A 22,540-nucleotide genomic window follows, 5' to 3' on the forward strand; every position below is an offset into this window, starting at 1 on the left:
AGCATAAATTAGTACTTCATTCCTTTTTGTGGCTGAGTAATATCTCATCGCTTATATGAACTACAGCTACTTATCCATTCATCCCTTGATGGGCATATGGGTTGTTTCTACTGTTGTGGACGGTTCTGCTGTGATGAACATGTGTGTATTGCCTGAGGACCTGTTTTCAGTTCTTTTGTGTAGATACCTAGGAAAGGTCCTAAGGTAATTCTGTACTGAACTTTTTGAAGCCTAGTTGCATTTTTGTACATTCCACAAATTTTTTTTTGTGCATAGATGTCTATGAATAAAAATAGTTTTCTTTCTTTCTAATTTAAATGCTTTTTATTTCTTCTTGTCTGATTGCATTGGGTAGAGCCTCCAGTGCAATGTTAAATGGAAATGGTAAGAGTGGGCATTCTTCTTTAGTTAGTAAAATTAGAAGGGAATATTCAGTCTTTTCCCATTAAGTATGGTGCTAACAGAAAGTGTTTTCTAGATGCCCTTTATTATGTTGAGGAAGTTCCATTTTATTCTTACTTTGCTGAGAGTTTGTTGGTTTTATTTTTCTTAAGTTTATTTATTTAAGAGGGAGCACAAGCAGGGGGGGGGGGGGGGCGGAGAGCAGAGAGAGGATGACAGAGGATCCCTAGCAGGCTCTGCACTGTCAGCACAGAGCCAAACACGAGGCTTAAACTCACAAAATTGTGAGATCATGACCCAAGAGGAAATCAAGAGTCGAAAGCTCACTGTCTGAGTCACCCAGGCACCCCAAGAGTTTGTTAGTTTTTAATTAGGAGTGTCTATTGGGTGTTACGCTGTGTCTACATCTGTTTGGATAATCATTTGGATTTTTAGTTTTCTACTATCATCAGTTATACTGGTTGATCTTGAAATGTGAATCCAACTTGGTCGTGGTGTCATCCTTTAATGTATTGATAGATTTTATTTGGTAAAGTTTTAGGTAGAAAATTGTATCTATGCTCATGAGGGATAGTCTGTGTAGTTTTCTTAAATGTGGGGTAGAAGAGTAACAGGCTGGTTGCCTTTTTTCTGTCAGCCTCCTTACTGACCAGGAAACACTCTGGATAGAAGACCTCAATCTACACGTTCACACCTTCTCCTCTGGTCTTGACCGCCTTGGCAGCACTCTCCTGTGGAAGCGGAAGACCCTTTCTGAAAGAATGGTCTCGTCTTCTGGGTCACATCTGTCCGGGGCTGATAGTTGGGAGCGTTGTGGCATAATGAAATGCAGGCCGGTATCCATACAGTCTCCCCTTGCCCTGTGTGTGACCCTTCTTTATTAGCGATATGCGAGGTTATGTGCATTTCTGGCGTTCCCATCATTCGTCATTCACTTTGACTTTTTCTGTACATTTTTGAGGAGAGCGTTAACAAATTCCCTTTTTAGATTTCCTTGAGGATTTAAAAACCAGCTACCATGTCTTGAGTGCTGATCGGACTGTAGGAATTGAGCTAAACACATTTAAGATTGTATCTCTGTGCCCCTGGGGGGCTTAGTCGGTTAAGTGTCTGACTCTTGATATTAGCTCAGGTCATGATCTCATGGTTTATGGGTTCAAGCCCTGCAACGGGCTCTGTGCTGACAGTGCTGAGCCTGCTTGGGATTCTCTCTCTCTGCCCCTCCCCTTGCTCATGCTTTCTTTCTCAGATAAACATTACAACAAACGAATATGGTACCTCATTTACTTCTCTCTTCCTTCAAGATGTTACTCCATTTTTCACATGGACCTAGAGTGGCTCTACAACTTCCCCAAGGTCTCAGATTTAGTAAATGACAGAAGGCAAAACTTGATCCCAGACTTGGTCTTATTATAAAGTTGTAGCTACATACAGCATTTATGCCACACTTTCATTTGTATTGAAATGAGCATGTGTGCGCTTTGAGTTCTATTTTTACTTGCTATGTTTGCGATGTCTTTGCACATGGTGGCTATCTCAGGGTAAGTACAACGTATAATAAATTAAGCATTAGGGGAAATCTATTACTATTAAATGAGTAACCCCTTGTTTGCACTGTTAACTTCAACTGATCCTTTAACACCCAGCACAGTGAAAACCTCTTCTGCTGGAAGATGAAAAAACTGCTGCATCTGTCTTTATCCAAAGGACTTTGTATTGGCTTCTGATGGCAGTTGATGCATTTGCTTCTCTGCATCTTACATATTTAGACTTGTTTAAACATATGTTTAACATATCACAAAGTTACTCACTTTAAGTGTATAATCGATAATTTTATTAAATTTACTGAGTTGTACAACCATCAGTATAATCCACTGTTAGGACATTTCCATCTCCCCGTAAAGGTCTCCCGTGTCTGTTGTCACTTAAGCCGTGTTGCCAACCCCAACCATAGGCAACCACTGATGTGCTTCTTGATCTGTGGATGTGCCTTTTCTGGACATCTCATAAATAACTGTGGCCTTTTGTGTCTGACTTTTTACTCAGCATAATGGTTTTGAGGGTTCACCCATGTTATAGCACGCATGATGTCACTTTTTATCGCTGTCTGGTACCCTATTGTATGGATATGCCGCAATTTGGTTATGTATTCGTCAGTTGACCAACGTTGGTGTCTTTGGGCTTGGTTATTATGAATACTGCTATGAACATTTGCATGAAAGTCATCGTGTGTTCCTTTTGAGCAGACACAGGAATGGAATTGATGAGCCAGGTGGCTTTCACCTTTGACTCCCTGAGGGCAGAAACCTTCTCTTGAAGTTTTAGTATTTCCTTTGTGGTCTGTCTTCAACATTGGCTCATCTAGCATGCCTGCCACATAGCAGGAAAGAAACTCATCAGAAGATAATTATGACACAGTCTTATCTTGTACGAACCTTTCTTTGCAATGCTAGTAAATGATCCTAATGGTTTTCGCTGGCCTAGATTCTTATTTCCAGCATAGCTGCACATGTACTGAGATGGTACTTTTATAAGACACTGACGCATTGGGGCACCTGGGTGGCTCAGTGGGTTAAAACCTCCAACCTCGGCTCAGATCATGATCTCACGGTTCATGAGTTCCAGTCCCACATCGGGCTCTCTGACAGCACAGAGCCCACTTCAGATCTTCTGTCCCCCTCTTTCTGTTCCCCTGCCACACACGCGCGTGTGCACACACACACTCTCTCTCAAAAATATTTAAAAGAAAGAAAAAAAAAAGACCCATCATAATAGGAAGCTTATGGCTAATTTACACTGTGTACACATTACTGATCTGCATCAGTTTTCATTTGTAACAACTTTTTTCTTTGGTTTGAATGTAGTCTGTATGTTCCACATCCCTTGAAGAAATGTTTGTTGATTCTCCTGTGGCTGTTGATGAGACAGATTCTTTGTTGTGTATTTGACAAACTAAGGGTAGTGTCATCTCTGGGCAGCCAGTGTTTTTTTTTTTAACCATCAACATCCCTGGGGGGATAGGACACATGTTTTAAGAGAAGGAATGTCATTGTTAAATGTTTAAGTCAAAATTGATATGGTAGCAAGAGGATTAGATTAAAATGAGATCATGTCACAAGGCCTGACACATAATACTCGGTATGGGTTCTTTTAATCTAGTTAGGAGCTTCATATTAATAATTTCTCCGTAGTGCTTAAGAGCATGAACCCGAGAGCCAGATGCCCATTTTTTTTTTTTAAGGTTCTATTTAACCACTTCAAAGCTTTGTGACCCTAGGCAAGTTACTCAATATTCCGTAAGCCCCAGTTTCCTCCTATAAATGCAACGAAGTTAATAGTAATGCTTTGTAGTGTTTGAAAGCAATATTTCTAGCACTGCTATGAGCACTCCTATAAGGTTTGCTAAGCTTAAATGAGGTAATATATTGAAACATGCCTGGCATTCGGTTAAGTGCTCAGTAATGTAAAACATTAACTTAAAAACATAACCAGTTCCCTGGGAGGCTTTTGGACAAGAGACGTGTTTTCTGACATGTGATAAATGGCCTTGCAGAGACTTTCCATTCAGATCTCAGTAAAAGGGGCGTTAGTAGCTATGAACCAGTTGCTTAAACTCTGAGCCTGTCAGCTGTTTTATAAATGGAGTTATTTTCCTCTGCATTTGTTCTCATTTCATGCATTCATTGGGTAAGGATAACCGGTATCATGTCAGCAAAGGTGTTCTGCAACTTTAATAGTTCAAGCGGACGGTAAAGCAGTAATGTGTTTGCTCCTAGTGCTGTACCTGGTGTCTTTTGCGTTGTAAAGCACGGGGAAAGTCTGGTAGACACACTTTTCCAATCACATATTTCCAATGACTGAGGTGATGGTATTTTTCTTACTTCTCTTGTATCTGCGGTATTATCACCTAGTGAAGTAGGTAGCAAATGCTTGGTATACTGAGGATGGTGAAGGCAAACTTGGTTTTTAAGGACAACAAATAATAAACTTTTTTTCTTAGTGAAGGAAGTCAGTGGTAAAGAAAAGAGTATTTCTAGGAAAACTGTGACATCATCCAGTTGATGGCTGGATCTGACCTCACACAAGACATTTTCGGAAAATACCGAACAGGTTGTTGAGAGGAGCTGGTTTACCGCTTTAGCCCCTTCTGTCTTTATTGTCAAGACTGTGCCACGTTGCTGTGAAATTTACAAGTATTTATGCCCTTTCTGGGAGAAAGAATTGGTTTGAAAATACGTAAGGCAAGAATTTTGACTAGATAACTTGGTTTCCACAAAACATTGCTTTTCCTGAGGAAGACTGTTCTAGACCACGAAACCTCAGGCGTGGGTTCTTCCTTGCCTTAGCACCCTTTTGCAGTAATGGGTGTAGGACCATTTGAGGCACGAGTGTGATAGTCGTTGGCGCCAGGGTTAAGCTCCCTTTGGACTTAATGCCATGATTGCATGCAGACAGGGCCACACTGGACCTGTAAATGCCCACTTCAGCGTCCTAGTTTCCTGACGTGATTGACGCTACCTTCTGTAGAGGAAGGAGAAAAAAAAAAAAAGGAAAAACTGGGAGTGCATGAGTTCTACAAATGCATATTGGAGTCACATAATGAAAAAGCAGGTTTTTTATTATGAATGTTTCTCCATATTGGCATTGCTGTAAATGGGCTAACTAACATTACTGCCAATTCCATACAATGTGTGGTTTGGTAATACCAGAACAGCAAATTTAAATGAAAAATAAAAGTTAAACATTTCCACACAAGATTTACAGTCTGACATTTCACTGTGTAGGTAAAAAGACATTTTTTTTCTTTACTACAGATTATTCAGCATGAATAAAAAACTACAACTTTTATTTTAAACAGGAGTCACTGGTTTAATTTTTACACATTTTTAAAATTACTGTGATAAAAAATAATGAAAAAGCTTCTTAATGCCATACACAGTATAATATAGATTTGTCCCCATTATATAGCATTTGTTTAATATACAAAATAGATATTGACACACTTGAATCTATATGTAGTTAAGCAGTTATTGGAGGAGGGTATTTTTCATACAGCCTTTCATCAGAAAATAGAATCCTTCTTTCAGCATTTTCTAGAGAGAAGCTAATCCTTTCCTGAAAACCTGGTCACTAATCCCTGGGGGACCAGGCTGACTGATCATAGTCTGGAAAATGATGAAACTTGCATTCAAAGTGGTTAAGCATCCTGCTTACACTCCTATTCTCCCATCCAACTCTCAAACCAGGCACATGAAAACACATTCATTTACTGCTACAGCCTTGACGGCGACGGGCCAAGACTGAAATCTCACTGAGGGCTGCCATGGTTCTTGAATTTCGACAGATCAGAGTATAGTAATCTGTTCATTCCACAGTGATGTGGTTTAGGGGTTTTGACACGAAACGAAGATAAGGCTTATCAATAATAGTAAAATTATACAGAAGTAAAATCGGAATTGCCCCTCCCCTCCCACCCACCAGTTCTGAAATGAGGCTGGCTTTCCTTTGCATGCACATCCCGAGCTCTCTGATGCTAATTATCAAGCTCTTCACAGACCCTGATCATGTCGGTCTTCCCACTGGTGTGTCCATTTCTTTTTCTCTCCAGGAGAAGGTAGATGATCTTTTAGGTTCCCTTCTCCTAGTTTTAGACAGTTGGCTATATGTAACCCACAGGCTACTTGTAAGGTCTCCCACGGCAAGGCCTTAAAACACTGAGAAGGTCCTATTTTTCTACCGCTAATGAAAAATACTTTTCAGGATCTGCGGTGGCCAGTTCTCACTGAAGTTAGTACAAACTTAATCTGGGATGGCAAGATACCACATACACAGAAAATGAAGTTGCTTTCAAATAGCACCGTATCTTTTCTCCCTTAAATTGTTAATTGTACTCAAAGGTAGTTAAGATAACCTTCTTCTTTCCCACTTACTCTAAAAGGGCACAACTTCTTTTCCATTTAAGGTACAGCCTCCTACTTCCACGGATGTCAGTTGATTTTCTTTTCACAAAGTGTACATACCTTTTTTTTCACTGAGTTCTATTTTTTGAGAACCGAGATCGGGACTGAATAAGATTAATGTGTGATGTGCTTTCTGGTTTTAACCATATAATATTCTATATTATATGAATAATTTACCTTTCATAAGCTCTTTTTGAAACTTAACACTGTCATTGATAATAATATCCAAGCGGTATTAGGCACCAAAAATTTCACATCCATCTGGGTTACAAACCATCTTAAAATACTCTGAGCTCAATGTATACCATTACAAAAGGAACATTCCCTTTTAGAGAGCATTCAAAAAGCAAATGATTACACTTGTTTATTAAATAATTCTCCAAATACTGAAAAATAACAAGTAACATTCAAAAAAGCATTCAAAGAAAACACAGACGTGTACTCATTCTGTTTGGAAATGAACTCTTGTAGGATAGAAAGGAATTAGTGTATTATTTGGCAACCTAGGAGATTCTGCACTATTTACATATTGCTGGTACCTCTACGCATATTATTGCCAAACTTCTGAGGCCTCTGTGTTGATGACACCGCTGGAGAGGCTGTCTGGGAAAGGAACCGTGCGATCACGTGGTGCTCGGACTCGCGCGGGCACCACCTTTCTTGTCCCGTTCGCCTCGCACGCCTGCCCGCCAGGGGAGACTCGGCAAACCGAACCGGCACTGACCGACAGGCTCCCTGCTGGAATGAGAAGGGCGGTGGTTGCGGGAGGCAGAGGATCCGAATGGGAGGGAGCCTCAGCCGCCTCCCCCGCACACAAGGCCAGTTTCCATCCCCCTCTTCCCCTAGAGCAAACCCGTTTGGTTTCTGAGACCACTGCTTGCCTGGATGAATGCTCACCCACACTAGAAATCATATAGGTTATCCGTCGACATTTCTTTGACCCCTACAAAAAATATATAGCATGTCGTGATAAAACAATCTCATCTAAAAATCGTTCTTATTTTACACTATACAAGCTATTTTACAATCATTTAATAAATTGCATGTAAAGCTGCAGTAGCCCTTCCTTCCCAGATTAGTGAATACCAATATGATATATATCTGAAACTATAACTAATATAAAATATATTAGAAGTTTCGTATGTTTAATATTAGATTTTCAGTTTTCTATTACACAAATAATTTGGCCACTTGAATAGAAATCAGCTTTCTTGTGGCTTAGTAAATAGAAGTTGAGTTTACAGAAAGTTGGTAAGGTGCACACAGAAAGGGCTACTACAGCTCCTACTTTGTTTAAAATGATCTTTCTCAACAGCGAGGAGGAGAAGTTCACAAGACTTGTGTTAAACTCTATGGCACCACGGAGGGATGTGAGGCATGTGGAGTTGCAAGAACATGGAAGTCTGACAGACAGTCCTAAATCACAAAAGTCAGTAGCTGAACTTCCTGTGCCGCCAGGAAAGGTAGACCAATTGGTGACGGATGGGAATGTGAAAATGGGTGTCTGGCTACTTTTTCCACGTTGGAGATTATTTTGGGGGTGAAGTTTAGTGACCGGAAATACTTGGTCTGATTCCAATCTCTCAGTTGTGTCTCAGCTGGTTCTTTGGAATCATCACTTTTAAGCAGGTATACAAACTACAGCGAAGGTCCTGAAAGACAGTTTACCGACTTTCTTGCCATCTAACCATTGCAGAGACAGGCCATTAAGTACAAACAGGGCCTCTTGGTAGTTTTCCGTGTTTGTTTGTTTTTAATTTCTTTTGCAACCATCATCCACGGTTTACGGAGCAGGGTCACCGGACTAGGTGCTCTACGCCAGTTAGGATGGTTAATTTGCACAACTATATATAATTCTCCACTGAAGCAGATATATACAAAATGAGCTTTTTTTTTGACGAGAATACTGGAGATAGGTCAATTTTTGTGGTCTTCTGATAGCTAAGTGCCATCAGGTTAGAAGCACCAACCCATTTTCACACAGATGATTAATGTTTAGAGTTTATTTTGGAAAGCTATGAACTAGCTGCCCATCTTAAACAGCTGTACAATAACTTGAATACAAAATTATGTAAGAAAAAATGAGCAAGCGTAGTTCACTGGATATAAAGGAAATTGTTAAAACCAGACAGTAATAGCTATAAAAGGCACAGCTTCCCTTTTCTGATAGACACTTGTAAACTTGTTTTCAGGTTTCCATGCATAAATCAAAAATGCTATCCTAACTATACAAGGGAAAATACACCAACAAAAAATCTAGGAAATTTTGTCCAGCCAACTGTGAAAAGTATGAGCAGAAAGTTTGTCACGCAGACTTCGGGCACTGGCGGTTTAGGCGCTGTCCTTCTCTGGCAGGTGGGGGCTCCCCCACTGCGACCGCTGCTGATTCCCGGGACCCACCAACCATCACTCTCTACTTGGCCCCCACTGAAGAGTGATGGCCAAGGGCCTCTGTTGCCAAGTCTTGGCCCCTCTATAAACCACATGTAGTGCGTATTTAAAACAAAACAGAACAAAACCAAGGACCAGACGAAAACAAAAGAGAAAAAAATAAAACAGCAAAACTGCTACAGGACAAATTGATAGTTTGTACAACAAAAGCTATAAATTCAACTTTCTTTAAGGCAACCTTTCTTATTAAGGCAGTCACTTTTGATGAAACAGAAGTTTTTTGATATTTCCACTTGAATATTTTGGTATCTGATTGGTGATGATTTCAGCTAACATCTCTGGGAATTCAATACTCATGGTCTTATTCAAAAATGTTTGGAAGCAAAAGTTAAGGAGATTTTCAACCACCTGCAAGAGAAAATAGATTAACAGTTATTCTTCAACATTACTAGCAAGATCTCATGCTTGTTGGCTTCTAATTTTAAAAAACATATCTGACCTAGAGTATACCTGTCTTTGCTGGAATCCGCCAGATACAGAAGTTCAGTTGGATAAAGTGAGCATTCAGGTTACCAAAGACATTTTGGGGTCTTTAAAACTGTATCTAGAATCATACGGTCTTCAGCGCATCACCGTGACCCACACAGCACCGTGACATGTGAAGGACACATGCTGGTTTAATTGATTAGTCATATAGAAGAGAATTTGACTTAAAAGAATAGTGCCATTCTGTACTGGCATCATGCTGTTCTATGCACGTGACTAGATGAAATATTTCATAACTGGCATGAGGAGATGTGTGCCAAAGTGAAGCTGTCACAACGTGAACTCAAACCATCCACCAAATCCACCAACAGAAAGAACAAAAACAAAAACAAAAACAATTGGCGTATAATTACATACACTAATCAGAAGTCCCAGAAAATGTTTCGGATATCTGGATTTCAGTTTGACACTTACATCATGCATGGAGTCCAAGAGTTTTGTCAGTTGATAAAACCGCTGCCAGTTCTGACTGGAGTTTCCTTCCCTCTTGACAATGGCTTTTCCTAGCTCTTTGATGTAGGTCATTCTAATTTCATCAAATAGCTCTTGGCTCTTCAAACCTTCCTTAGGAACTAAAAGGTAAAGATGTTGTCACATAAAGAATTTTCTTACGGTGACTCTGCCATAGGTGCCAGCAGGGCCTTTTATGATTAATAGCACGCTTCTTGACATGACATACATTGTATATACACTCTGAATGTATTCCATGTAATTACAAGCATTTCACAGGATCACGAGAGTGTGGCCAAGAGAGGTTAGGGGATAATAGAAAATTGGAGGATTTAACCTGGAGTTATAAGCCTTACTGGGGAGCAGGTATCTGCCTTCCCTTAGGCACTTAGAAAATATGTCACGGATGCTATAAAATCAGTTGTTTTATATTACTCTTCAAAATGTTACTAGTAGGAAGGACTGTGAACAGAAGGTTAATCATGCTTTCCATTAATCTTGTAGAGACAGACTTTTGTACACTGCTCAATTTTCTTAAAGTGTGCACCTAGGAACTCTGGTTCTGTGTGAATGGTTAGGGAAAAAAGGATTTGGTCAACATTGAGGCAAACCTAAAGGTTAATACAAAGTTAAGGAGATTTCTGGATTTCAGGATGTTTCAGAGCCAAAATTAAGCACTTTCTAGGGAGCGGGGTGTGTTGTTTCCCAAACTTAACTTCATTGTTGCTGGTATCTTAGAAAATGCTGGAATTCAGGAAGAGCAGTGGCTTTAGGAGCAAGAAGTTTTAATTTTTACTTGCCCTGTGGATTTGAGTATAACCTGCCTGAGCTGTGTTTCCTACTCGTTCTCACTGAACTGTTTAAAATTGGTTTACAAATTTAGATATAATTGACATATTAGTTTCAGGTTGTACAACATAATGATGAAATATTTGTATATATTGCAAAATGATCACAATAAATCTATAGTTAACATCCATCACCATATGTTACCATTGTTTTCGTTTGTGATGAAAACTTGTAAAATTTACTCTCTGCAACTTTCAGATATATAATATAGTATGAATAACGATAACCACCGTGCTGTACATGAGATCCACATGACTTACTCATTTTATACCTGGCAGTTTGTACTTTTTAACCTCCTTTACCCATTTCTCCCACTCCCCACTCTCCCACCTCTGAGACACTAGTCTGTGTTCGCTGTGTAATGAGCTTGTTCTTGTTGGGTTTCCACATTCCACAGAGAAGTGAGATTACATGTTTATTTGTACTTGTCTTTCTCGGTCTGACTAATGCCCTCTAGGTTGATCCATGTTGTTGCAAGTGGCAAGATTTCACGATCTTTAATGGTGGAATAATATCCCATTGAATATATACACACCACGACTTCTTTATTCATCCATCCATAAATGGACACTTAGGTTGCTTCCACATCTTGGCTATTGTAAATAATTATGCAATGACTATGGGGCTACATACATTTTTTTTATGTCGTGTTTTCATTTTCTGTGGACAAAAACCCAGAAGTGGAATTGCAGGGTAATGTACTAGTTCTATTTTTAATTTTCTGAGGAATCGCCATGCTTTTTTCCACAGTGGCCGCACCAGTTTGCACTCCTACCAGCCGTGCACAGGGTTGCCTCTTTTCCACATCCTTGTCAACACTTGTCTTGTTTTTTATTATTACATATTTTTTAATGTTTGTTTATTTTTGAGAGAGAGAAAGACAAAGCATGAGCAGGGGAGGGGCAGAGAGAGGGAGCCACAGAATCTGAAGCAGGTTCCAGACTCTGAGCTGTCAGCACAGAGCTAGACGTGGGACTCGAACCCACGAACTGTGAGATCATGACGGGAGCTGAAGTTAGATGCTTTACCGCCTGAGCCAACCAGGAGCCCTTTATTTCCTGTCTTTTTGACAACAGACATTCTAACAAAGATGAGGTGATCTCTCATGTGGTTTTGATGTGCATTTCCCTGTTGATTTGTGATGACAAGCACCTTTTGATGTGCCTGTTGGCCAGACAACTTGCAAGTATTTTCTCTCATTCTGTAGGTTGCTTTTTCATTTGATCGTTTCCTTCTGTGCATAGTTTTATAGTTAGACATGCTGCCATTTTTATTTTTACTTTTCTTGCTTTTGCTTTTGGTGCCAGATTAAGAAAATCCCCTCCAAGACTGATGTCAGGGTGCTAACTGCTTATGTTTTCTTCTAGGATTTCTATGGTTTCAGGTCTTACGTTCAAGTCTTTGATTCATTTTGGGGTTAATTCCTTTGTATGGTGTGGGATAATGGTCCAGTTTTTTGCATATGTCTGTCCAGTTTTCTCAGGGTTGTTTACTGGAGACTGTTCTTTCTCCATTATATGTTTTTTGGCTCCGTCATAAATTAATGCTCTCCTATCTCTCATTCATCTATGTGTCTCTTTTCTTGCCCATACCATGTTGTTTACAGGACTACAGCTTTGTAATAGAGTTTTAAGCCAGGGAGTTTGATGCCTCCAGGTTTGTGCCCCATTCTCTAGATTTCTTTGGTTATTCTGGGTCTTTTATAGTTCTGTACAGAATTTAGGATTATTTGTTCTGTGAAAAATGCCATTGAAATTTTAACAGTGATTACAGTGAATCTGTAGATTGCTTTTGGTAATATGGAAATTCTAACGATATTCTTCCAGTCCATGAGTATGGAGTATCTTTTATTTATGTCTTCTTTAATTTCTTTCACCCGTGTCTTACAGTTTTCAATGTACAGGTCTTTTGCCTCCTTGGATACATTTATTAATTTTTCTGCTAGCTTGTTACTGGTATCTAGAACTGCAACAGATTTTAAATAGTGATTTTGTATCCTGCAACTTTACTAAATTTGTTTATTAATTCTAACAGTCCTTTTGTGGAATCTTTAAGGTTTTCTATATATAAAATCATGTCATCTGCAGTGAGTGTTTTATTTAGTCCTTTTAGATTTGGAAGCCTTTTATTTCTTGTCTAATTGCTCTGGCCAGAACCTCAATAGTGTGTTGAATAAAAGCGATGATAGTGGATATCCTTGTGTTACTCCTGATCATGAAGGACAAGTTTGTAGCTTTTTCACTACTGACTATGACGTTAGCTGTGGATGTGTCATATATAGCCTTTATTTTGAGACATATTCCCTCTATCCTAATTTTAAAAGTTTTTTTCATAAATAGACATTGAATTTTGTCAGTGCTTTTTCTGCATCTGTTGGATTATTATATGATTTTTTACCTTTCTTTTGTTAATGTGCTATATCACTCTCCCTGGATTTTGATTAGGGTTAGGCCAAAGAACACATACGAAAACATTCTGATTCTAGAAAGCACTACTTGGTACTTCTAAGATGTCTGTATTACTGTGAAAACAAAGGCTACTTAAACAGGAGTGGTAAGAGCCTACCATGTTAAAAGGGCCTACGTCAATATATTACACATAACCTAATTATTGCTAATTTTTTAAATATTGAAATTTAATATTTTCATTGATTGCTTATCTTTAACTTTCTCCTGCATGTTACCCAAATTCTAAAAGTAATTGTGGGTGGAGCCCTATTCACTGCTTATGTTTAAAAGATCTCATCCATCTCAAATTACCCCTAATTATCTTTGTAGCTCTGTCTTTTTGCTTTATGTGGTTGGGCCATATATTTAGAATTACTTTCCTGATAAATAAAATGTTTTATTTAAAGAGTATCTTTACATAAAGAACTGTTTTTCTTTCTGCTTTAAAGTCTGTGCTGATAGCAATGTAGCTGCTACCAATTCCTTTTAGTTTAAGCAGTGGTCAGCAAACCATGACCAGCAGTCTGTGTTTGTAAATAAAGTTTTATTGGCACACAGCCCTGCCTTCTCTCCTTACATTGTTGAGGACCCTGTTCATGCTGCAGGGAGCAGGGCTGATTAGCTATGACAGGGAGTGTAGGCAAAGCTGAAAACATTTACCATCTGACACTGTCCTGCACAACTTTGCCATCACCAGGTTACTCTATGCATAGGCTAGATGGCCTTGTATTTCAGCCACTCAGTATCTTTATTCAGATACTCTCATGTAAACAGCCTAACATTGGATTATTATTTTTTTAATCCAGCCTTGCACTTTTTTGTGTGTCTTTTCACCTTGGAGCCTTGTAGCTTTTATCCCCTCGATGTAACGAAATTGCTAATACATTTATTTGTACGATTTGTTACTTTCCCTTACCATGCTTTAGTTTATGCTCCCCCCCCCCCCCCGTGCCCATTCCATTTTTTTGTATTGCTTTTCCTTCCCATGTTTTCCTCAGCTGCTGCCACCCTGCGACTCAGGGCTTTGGTCCTTTGTGTAGTTTTTCCGTCTTTAGCCATCATTACTGAAATGTAAACACTCATTCTTATCAAACTCCCCTTCTTGTTTATATGTAATTATTGTGTCCTTTGGTTCTGTTTTTTAAACCCTCCAAATTGCTGTTATTTTATACAGTAAATGTTAGCTTAAATGTATCTACATATTTTCCACTTTCTTTGTTCTTTTTTCCTTCTTAGAGATGGGATTACTTTCACTTATCCTAAGTATATCCTTTAATTACTTCATTCAGGATCTATGATGGCAAACTTTCCTTTAAAAAATAGATTATTGGTACATTTAGACTATTGAAATGTAAGGTGATGTTTGGATTAATAGCTACCCTGTTTGTAACCATTTTCTACTCAGTGCACTTGTTCTTTTTTTCTTTTGTAAGCTTCCCTTTTTTTTCTACTTTCTCTGGTTTTCACTGAATATTTCATATGATTCTATATTCTTTCTTATCAATTAATGCTCATTTTTAAAAGCTGTTTTCAGGGGCACCTGGGTGGCTCAGTCGGTGAAGCGTCTGACTCTGGATTTCGGCTCAGGTCATGGTTCGTAAGTTTGAGCCCCGTGCCAGGCTCTGCGCTGACAGCACAGAGCCTGCTTGGGATTCTTTCTCTCCTCTCTCTGCCCTTCCCTCATTTGTGCTGTCTGAAAATAATTAAAAAAAAAAAAAAAACCAACCACCAAAAAACTTTTCAGTGGTTGCCCTACCCTTCCCCCTATACATAGACGACCAATCTACATCTCCTTTACATCACAATATTGTACTCGATAGGGAGGGCAGGTACCTGCCAGCAGTATTCCTAGCCCCTCCCTCCCACTGGTTTGAACCCTGCTGCCATTCATTTCACCAGTATACCTTACACCCATCCCGTGCTCGGTTGCTGTAATTACTCCACAGTTGTGTTAAGTTACATCAGCGAAGAAGAAAAAGGAAATCTTATCTTCGTTGCTTCCTTCTCTGATGCTCTTCTTTCCTTTATGGAGATCCATGTTTCTGGACTGTGTCATTTTCAATTCCTCTGAAGAACTGCCTTAAATGTTTTATGCAAGGCAGGTGTTCTAGTGACTAATTGTTGGTTTTCGTTTGAGACTCGCTGTTTCGCTCTCAATTTGGAAGGGTAATTTCCCTGGATATATAATTCTAGATTTTTACTTTTTTTTTTTTTAAATTTTTTTTTTTTTCAACGTTTATTTATTTTGGGACAGAGAGAGACAGAGCATGAACGGGGGAGGGGCAGAGAGAGAGGGAGACACAGAATCGGAAACAGGCTCCAGGCTCCGAGCCATCAGCCCAGAGCCTGACGCGGGGCTCGAACTCACGAACCGCGAGATCGTGACCTGGCTGAAGTCGGACGCTTAACCGACTGCGCCACCCAGGCGCCCCTTTTTTTTTTTCAACGTTTATTTATTTTGGGACAGAGAGAGACAGAGCATGAACGGGGGAGGGGCAGAGAGAGAGGGAGACACAGAATCGGAAACAGGATTTTTACTTTTTTAAGCACTAAATATTTCACTCGACTCCCTTCCTGCTTGCATGGCGCCTCTGTGGGTAAGCTGCTTTTTTTCCTCCTCGGGCTTCTTTCAAGATTTCTTCTTGATTTGGTTTTCTGCATTTTGAGTAAAACATGTCTAGATGTAGATGTTGTGGTATTTATCTTTCTTGGAGTTTGGGAGTTTCCTGGGTCCATGTTTTGGTGTTTGTCATTAATTTTGGAAATTTCTCAGTCGTTATCACTTCATATATTTCTTCAATTCCTTTCTTTTACTTTGGATATCCCCATTACTTGTATGTTACACATGTTGTTATGGTCCCCCCACAGTTCTTGAATACTCTGTTGCATGTTTTTTTTCACTCTTCTCTTTGCATTTGAGTTTGGGAGTTTGCCACTTCCGGTTTACTGATGAGCTAAATATCCCATTCCATTACAGTAATTCTCATCTTTATAATATCTCCATCATATAATACTTTTGTTTCTTTCCTAGCGTTTCCACTTCTCTGCTTACATTACCCAGGTGTTGTCACATGTTGCTAACTTTTTCCATTACAGCCCTTACCATATATTAATCATTGTTATCTTAAATTCTCTGATAATGACAACATCTGTGTCATGGCTGAGCTGGATGCGAAGCTTGACTCTTCAGACTATTTTTTCTTGCCTTTTAGCTTGCTTTTTTTTTTTTTTTGCTGTTGTCAGAACTGAGGTAATTATGCTTTTAGCATGAGGTTTGATGTTCATCTGGCTAGGAGCTGAGCTGTGTTTCATGCTAGCCATAGGTGTTTAATGGAAACTAAACCTGTTTCCTTGTTTTTCCCCTCTTGTCTTCGGGTTTCCCTAAGAACTCCTTCTCAGATGGCTGTGTTCTACAGTTCTAATCCAGTGGAGCCCTACTGATATGGTGGTAAGGTATTGGTGATGTGGGGTGTCTGATCCTTTTTGATTAAATCTGTTTTGTCCTGAACTTTAGAAGTGTTTCCGAACCACAACCTCCTTATATTCCTGTTTCCCTTGCCAGAGATACAGGAAGGAAAAGGGGGCTGCCCTGACCTATTTCCCCTTTTCCTCAGGTCAGATAAATTTCTTTTACAGAGGCTTCCCTCAGAGGGCAACAAACAGAGGGGATCTTTTCTCTGATCTTCACTGTGAAAACCTGGTGGGGCTTATGCAGGTAAACCCCCAAAAAGTGTGGGGAGGCAACCCCCTTAGTTTTTAATTCGCAAGCTCTCCCTAGGTCTCCAGCAATTCATCAAAATTACAAGTATTCCTAACCAGGTACTGGCTCTAGAAGTTTCTTTTCCCAGTAAGCTGATCATGGCTGTGCTTCTCTATATCTGTCTGTCTCTACAGATTTTGACATGGTCATTTGCCTTGTGACCTCAATTCATTGATGGCTCCAAGAAAAGTTAACTGATTTTTAGTTCAGCTTCTTACTGTTGAAGATGGGAATGGCAGTGTCCAAGCTGTTTACTTGTCAGAGATGAATGGAAGTCCACCTTCGTTTTTCAATATTTTTTCCTTAGCATTACGAAAAAAATCCTTCCATTGTCTTCACTCCTGCTACATAGGTTATTAAGTTGCTTCTCCTTTGAGGGTTTTTTTCAGTCAGTTGGATTTTACTTGTATATTAGGTAGAATTCATTGAACTGCCTGGATAGGGCAGGAGAGTTTTCAGCCATTCTTTGCATAGTTCCCTTCCCTATTCTCACTCCCTTTCATTTTGGATCTCTGGTGATTATGTGCCACCAGAGCTTTTGTCAACTGGCATACCATGAATGGTCACCCATGTGTCAGGATACACATTTCATTTACTCTCAGTCTGCTTTACTGTAGAAATGATTTTTATGTTCATTAAAGCACTCTTTCAGCCCTCCTCCCTCAGTCATGCCTCTTGTTACTTATGCACGTGATACACACATATACATATCTATGCATTTAAAAACTTGTATTCTGGCTAATTTCTTCTCTCTCCAAATGGGTCTGATCTGCTTTTACAGACATCCCTTATTTAAAAAATTTCACTTAGGTTTCCAACCCCTGTCTTTAAACTTATTAAATATACCCTCTTAGTACGGCTGACTTCTTTGGGTTCCTGCCTGCACTTAGTTTTTCCTGCTTTTAGTCTAGCATTTTCAGTGGGAGGTTAGGGTGCCTCTTCTGGTATTCTGATAGGCTAGAAGTCTGACTGTATCTTATGGTATCTATTTTATTCCTTGTGATTCTATTCCTTTTTTAAAAAAGAACCAGTGTAAGGCGCCTGGGTGGTTCAGTCGGTTTAGTGTCATGATCTCAAGGTTCATGGGATCAAGCCCTGTGTCAGGCTCTGGGCTGATAGCGTGGAACGTGCTTTGGATTCCTTCCCTCTGTTCCCTCCTCACTTTGCACGCTCTGTCAAAATACACATTTTTTAAAAATTGAAAAAAAAAGGACCAGTGATATGTACTAGTTCAGTTTACTTTTTGTATTCTCTGCAATGAAGAATCTGATATGTATAAAACTTAAATCACCAGTGTTTACAAATAGGATTGCTTAGTGTTTGGTGCTGATCTGTACCTGGAATTATGATCAGAACTTCAACAGTTTATTGAAATAACGTCAAGCTCATTTCTTTAACACATGTGCTGCATTAGGTAACGTCAAAAAGTCTCTAGCAAATGAGTTGTGGAAAATTCCTGTCTTGACTAAAATGTTAATGGATTTAAATATTAATAATATAAAAGAACTTTCTGTAGAACAAGGTAGTATGAAAGCATTAATGATAGAGGTGTCTTGGAAAAGCTGAAACAGATACAGTCACATGCAACATCCATCACTTCGAGTTACTTGGCAGCTTTGAAACCAGAATTACTCATGGAAAGACTTTTTGAAACCCTGCAACTTTATTTGTATATGAAAGAAGGGTTCAGTCATCAACTTAGTATTTTATAAACACTACCTTCATATGGGATTTTCATTGGTATCATACAATTTTAGCCTATTCCAACTATTCACACACCTTCTACTGGTTGTTGAAAATGCCACCTTTTTACAAATCAGATACGTTGTATTTTTCACAAGCTTTCTAGGTTTACTGAGTAGTGCCTTCGCCAGTCAAAAGTAGTCTCACTCAAGTTGACATACCAGTAACTTTATCTAAACTTTGAAGACGGTTTCATAAACTCTTGCTGCTGTTTTCCAGATAGAACACCTCTGTCCAACAGCCTGGCAACCGTGCTGCATCATGGGATGTTCTAACGGTAAGCGCGATGTACTTTTGTCTCAATTTCTTAGACACAGGAGTATTCCTTGGGTAACTAAGTTGACCAGGTTACAACAGAGCACAGAAACTAAAATCATTCTAGCTGGCTTTGTTTCTCCCTGTTTCCCCCGGGGAAGGAGGTGTGTACACATTCCAGACCCACAGAGGCTCCTGCGTAGCTCATGTACTTCTCTGTTTCCCAACGGTACCCAACTGTCTTCCTAATCTTAGCATCACTGGCTGGGCCTTTATAAAATTTTACATTTATGAACAGGCTCAACTATTTGAGTAGTGGGAAATAACCGTGGACTTGGTGCTATGTACACAAACAAACCTTTGTTTCTATATTTCCTATTTTTGACATACTTAGAAGTGAATTTTAGACGCAAATAGGTGTTCTACCAACCTGAAGAGAGAAGCAGTAAGGTTTTCATACAGAGATACTCTTCATAAGATACCTGAAGCCTGTGTAACTCAGAGGAAACATACAGCATATGTTTACATTGTTCATACATGCAGGGTAGAGTCATTCTATGCCTGTGAAAGACAAATATCAGTGTTTGAGTTAGGAAAGAAACAGTGCTTGTTCCCCTGCCCGAAGGTAGACTTCTTTGTTTTTATTTTGAAAAACTATGAACTTAAAAAGGAAAAGCTAACTGTTGCTATTAATGCTAATTCCCTACAGTTAAGAACCACGACAGCACCTAAAGAGACTGCGGAACAATCTATGTTTACACTGGAGAAATTATTCTTCTGTTGTGCATGCCACTTACTAAGTGTTTAGAATTGATTCATGCAGAACTTTACCAGTTGCTCCTTTAATTCAATGTTTCTTTTAATCCAAAGTTTTATGGCAGCATTTGCATTCAGGCCAGTTACACAAGGCAGTTTTAGGTCTTACCCATTCACAATCAAAAAGTTTTTTTTTTTCACAGCATCACATCCTGCAAACAGTTATGTGTGATTCTGTTTATAGTTTTGCAGAGGGTCAGAAGTACACTAGAACTCAACTCTGGGATTTCTGAAGTTTCTTAACTTTTTTTGTTTTTTTAAAAAAACTTATTTTGAGAGAGACAATCTCAAGCAAGCTCTGCAGTATAGCTCCAACCCACAACCCTGAGATCATGACCTGAGCCGAAATCAAGAGTCAGACACCTGACTGACTGAGCCACCCAGGCGTCCCTGAAGTTTCTTAACTACTTTAATGACACTAAGAGCCTGAAACTGTGCTTGGTTCATGGTTTTTACAGTACCTCAAGATTTTTGTTTGTTTGTTTCTGACAGAGAGTGATCTTGGATTTAGATTAAAAAAAGGTCACTATTTTTTTCTACTGAAGATAGTTTGTTTCTTTATAGGATAAAATAATTCTGACAGGAACGGTATGCTGTGACAGTGATGACACAGGAGCTCACAGGACTCTTCAAATTTAAAATCTTCTCTTCCCAAAGAGGTACCTTCCCAATCTCCCAACAGGAATTAAGCATAAAATAATTCAGTAGGCTGTTAGAAACTATTTTTTACAACAGTAAGCCCTAAAAACAATGGTGAGGCTACGTGATAGCTACACGGGCAGATTTGGGGTGAAGTGTACCTTCAAATTGTGCCTGTCAGACGATGCACCAGGATGGAAACCAGCGGGCAGAGGGAACAGAGCAGCACAGACCCCAGAATGGGGAATAGTAAGAATGCCCTCTACAAAACCACTCTTCCCGTCTGCTGTCTGTCCTCCAGCATGGCAGAACCCTGAGAATAAGTCTGCAATTCCCACCTCGTGTAACAAATGCGTGTGGCACTCTTCAGGTTATGCTGTGACTGCTTACCTCTAACTTTGAGTGCCCCCCACATAAAAACCCTGAATTAATTTCCTAAAATAGAAGGATAAGTTGGTGTTTCATAGAAGTCTCAGTTCACAGTTTTAAGCCCAATACTATGAGTTCAAATTACTTTTTTTGGGAAGGGACCGTAAATAGCAAATGTTGCCAACATGATGTTTTTAAGTAACTGTGGTTGGATTCCGAAATGTGCAACCAGTACTCAGGGAGTTTTGGTGTCTGCGTTAACTCACAAGATTTCATGTATTCATTTGCTAATTAAATATCTGATCAAACAACCAAAACCCTGTTCCACTGGGATACAGGAGTTTGAACAGCCCTCTTGCTGGCAATTGAAGGTGACGTCCTTCTCTGACACAGATTCCTAGGAGTGTGGGTCTGTCCAGGTCTGATAGGGCCCGGGGAGGGGACATCTGGCCCCTTCTGGGAATACGAAGAGGCGGGTCACTGCATGTACATTCCCCATGCCTCCTGTCCTGTTGCTTCTCAGTGTGAAGCCTTGTCCTTCCCCTTTAGGTTTAACTCACCTCTAATTACACTTCCTCCCAGAAGCCATTAGCCACTTTATCTGAAATAGACCCCTCCAGTATAAACTATCCCAATCTGAAATTATTTTATTTGGTAGTTACCTGTATGGAGGATATAAGCAATACAGGTTGGGAAAGCTTGTCTGTCTTGTTCTCAGCTACTCTGTCCCAGGCTTATTAGGAAGGAGGAGTCAGTGGTGTTCCCTCTCATCCATCCTCCACCATGTTATCCTGTTTGAAAGCCTCCACTGGCCGCGGCTTCTCCTAGAATAACATCTAAACTCTGTTTCATGGCCTACAAGCCTCATATGGTATTTCCAGCCTTTGCCCTCACTTCTTCTGTCTGCAGGGCCCCACCTTTCACACACCCTGTGCTTCTGTACTGTGTGATGCCCACTCCCTGGACTGGTCTTCTACGGTCCCTAAATCTAAAGTAGCAGGTGCCTGTCACTGCTCCCTTTGCCCAGGCACACTTTTAGACCATGGTTCTCTAAAGTAATTTTGGTTATCTATTTCATTTTCCCCATTGGAATGTGAGCAGGTGCCACATCTATTGTGCTATTACAGCTCAAGCTCCTAAAAGAGAGTCTGGCACTTGGTAAGGACTCCTATCACTGAGAGAATACTGTGCTGGAAAATAAGTATCACCAATAGAGAAAGAACACCAACTTTAACTCAGGATTCATTTCAGCCAGGATTTCTAGACTGGTTTTCTATGCACCTAGCTAGCCTGACGGCAGAAACGTGAAATCTCTGCTTTAGAGATTTCTGTCACAACGCCCAAGAATATCTTCAAAACTACCTGAAGCTAGTGTTATCCAGTCTCCTCTAAAACACTTAAAATAATGTGAGCTCACCACATTGTAAGGCAGGCTCTCCCACTGAGTACTGCTCAAATAGATGTTTTTCTTGAGCTCCTACCCATTATTTCTGTGCCTGGCACACCCATAAGCAAAACAGTATGTCTGTAGGCTGCCCTCCTCCATACCCTCCCTGTTCACTGACCAATGTCAATTTCCATTCTCCTTGCCCTCCTGGACATATTTAAAGTTGTCACTCCTAATTTTAATATGGCATCCAGTTCTTAACACAAATTGCTCACGATGGGTTGACTCATATAGGGTGCAATGGGATTATTCTAATAACAGGGTTTAAGGTTTACATTGATTCGTCTGACCCCTGGTCAAAAGCACCCAGAGCTCACAATTAAAGAAATCTTCATTTCTTACTCTGCTCTGACCATAGGTATGTGTGGGAGAACTCCCTGTTTTCATTCTCATAAAAGAGAGAAGCTGTAGGCACAAAAATTGTACTACAAGGTGGACAGTGATAAGAACTAGGATATATAGCACA

General features: G+C 39.7%; 1 protein-coding gene across 1 annotated transcript in view; it reads right to left on the reverse strand.

Moving 5' to 3' along the window:
• Positions 1–5,001: 5,001 nt before the first annotated feature.
• NR3C1 (nuclear receptor subfamily 3 group C member 1) overlaps positions 5,002–22,540 on the reverse strand; it is a 116,661-nt gene continuing 99,122 nt past the window's right edge. Inside the window, 3 exon segments of the mRNA XM_030320559.1 lie at positions 5,002–9,161; positions 9,714–9,871; positions 19,234–19,364. Of these exon segments, the coding sequence (XP_030176419.1) occupies positions 9,009–9,161; positions 9,714–9,871; positions 19,234–19,364 (442 nt within the window). The 3' untranslated portion in view covers positions 5,002–9,008.

Source organism: Lynx canadensis, chromosome A1, assembly GCF_007474595.2.
Source record: "Lynx canadensis isolate LIC74 chromosome A1, mLynCan4.pri.v2, whole genome shotgun sequence".
Lineage (NCBI taxonomy): Eukaryota > Metazoa > Chordata > Mammalia > Carnivora > Felidae > Lynx > Lynx canadensis.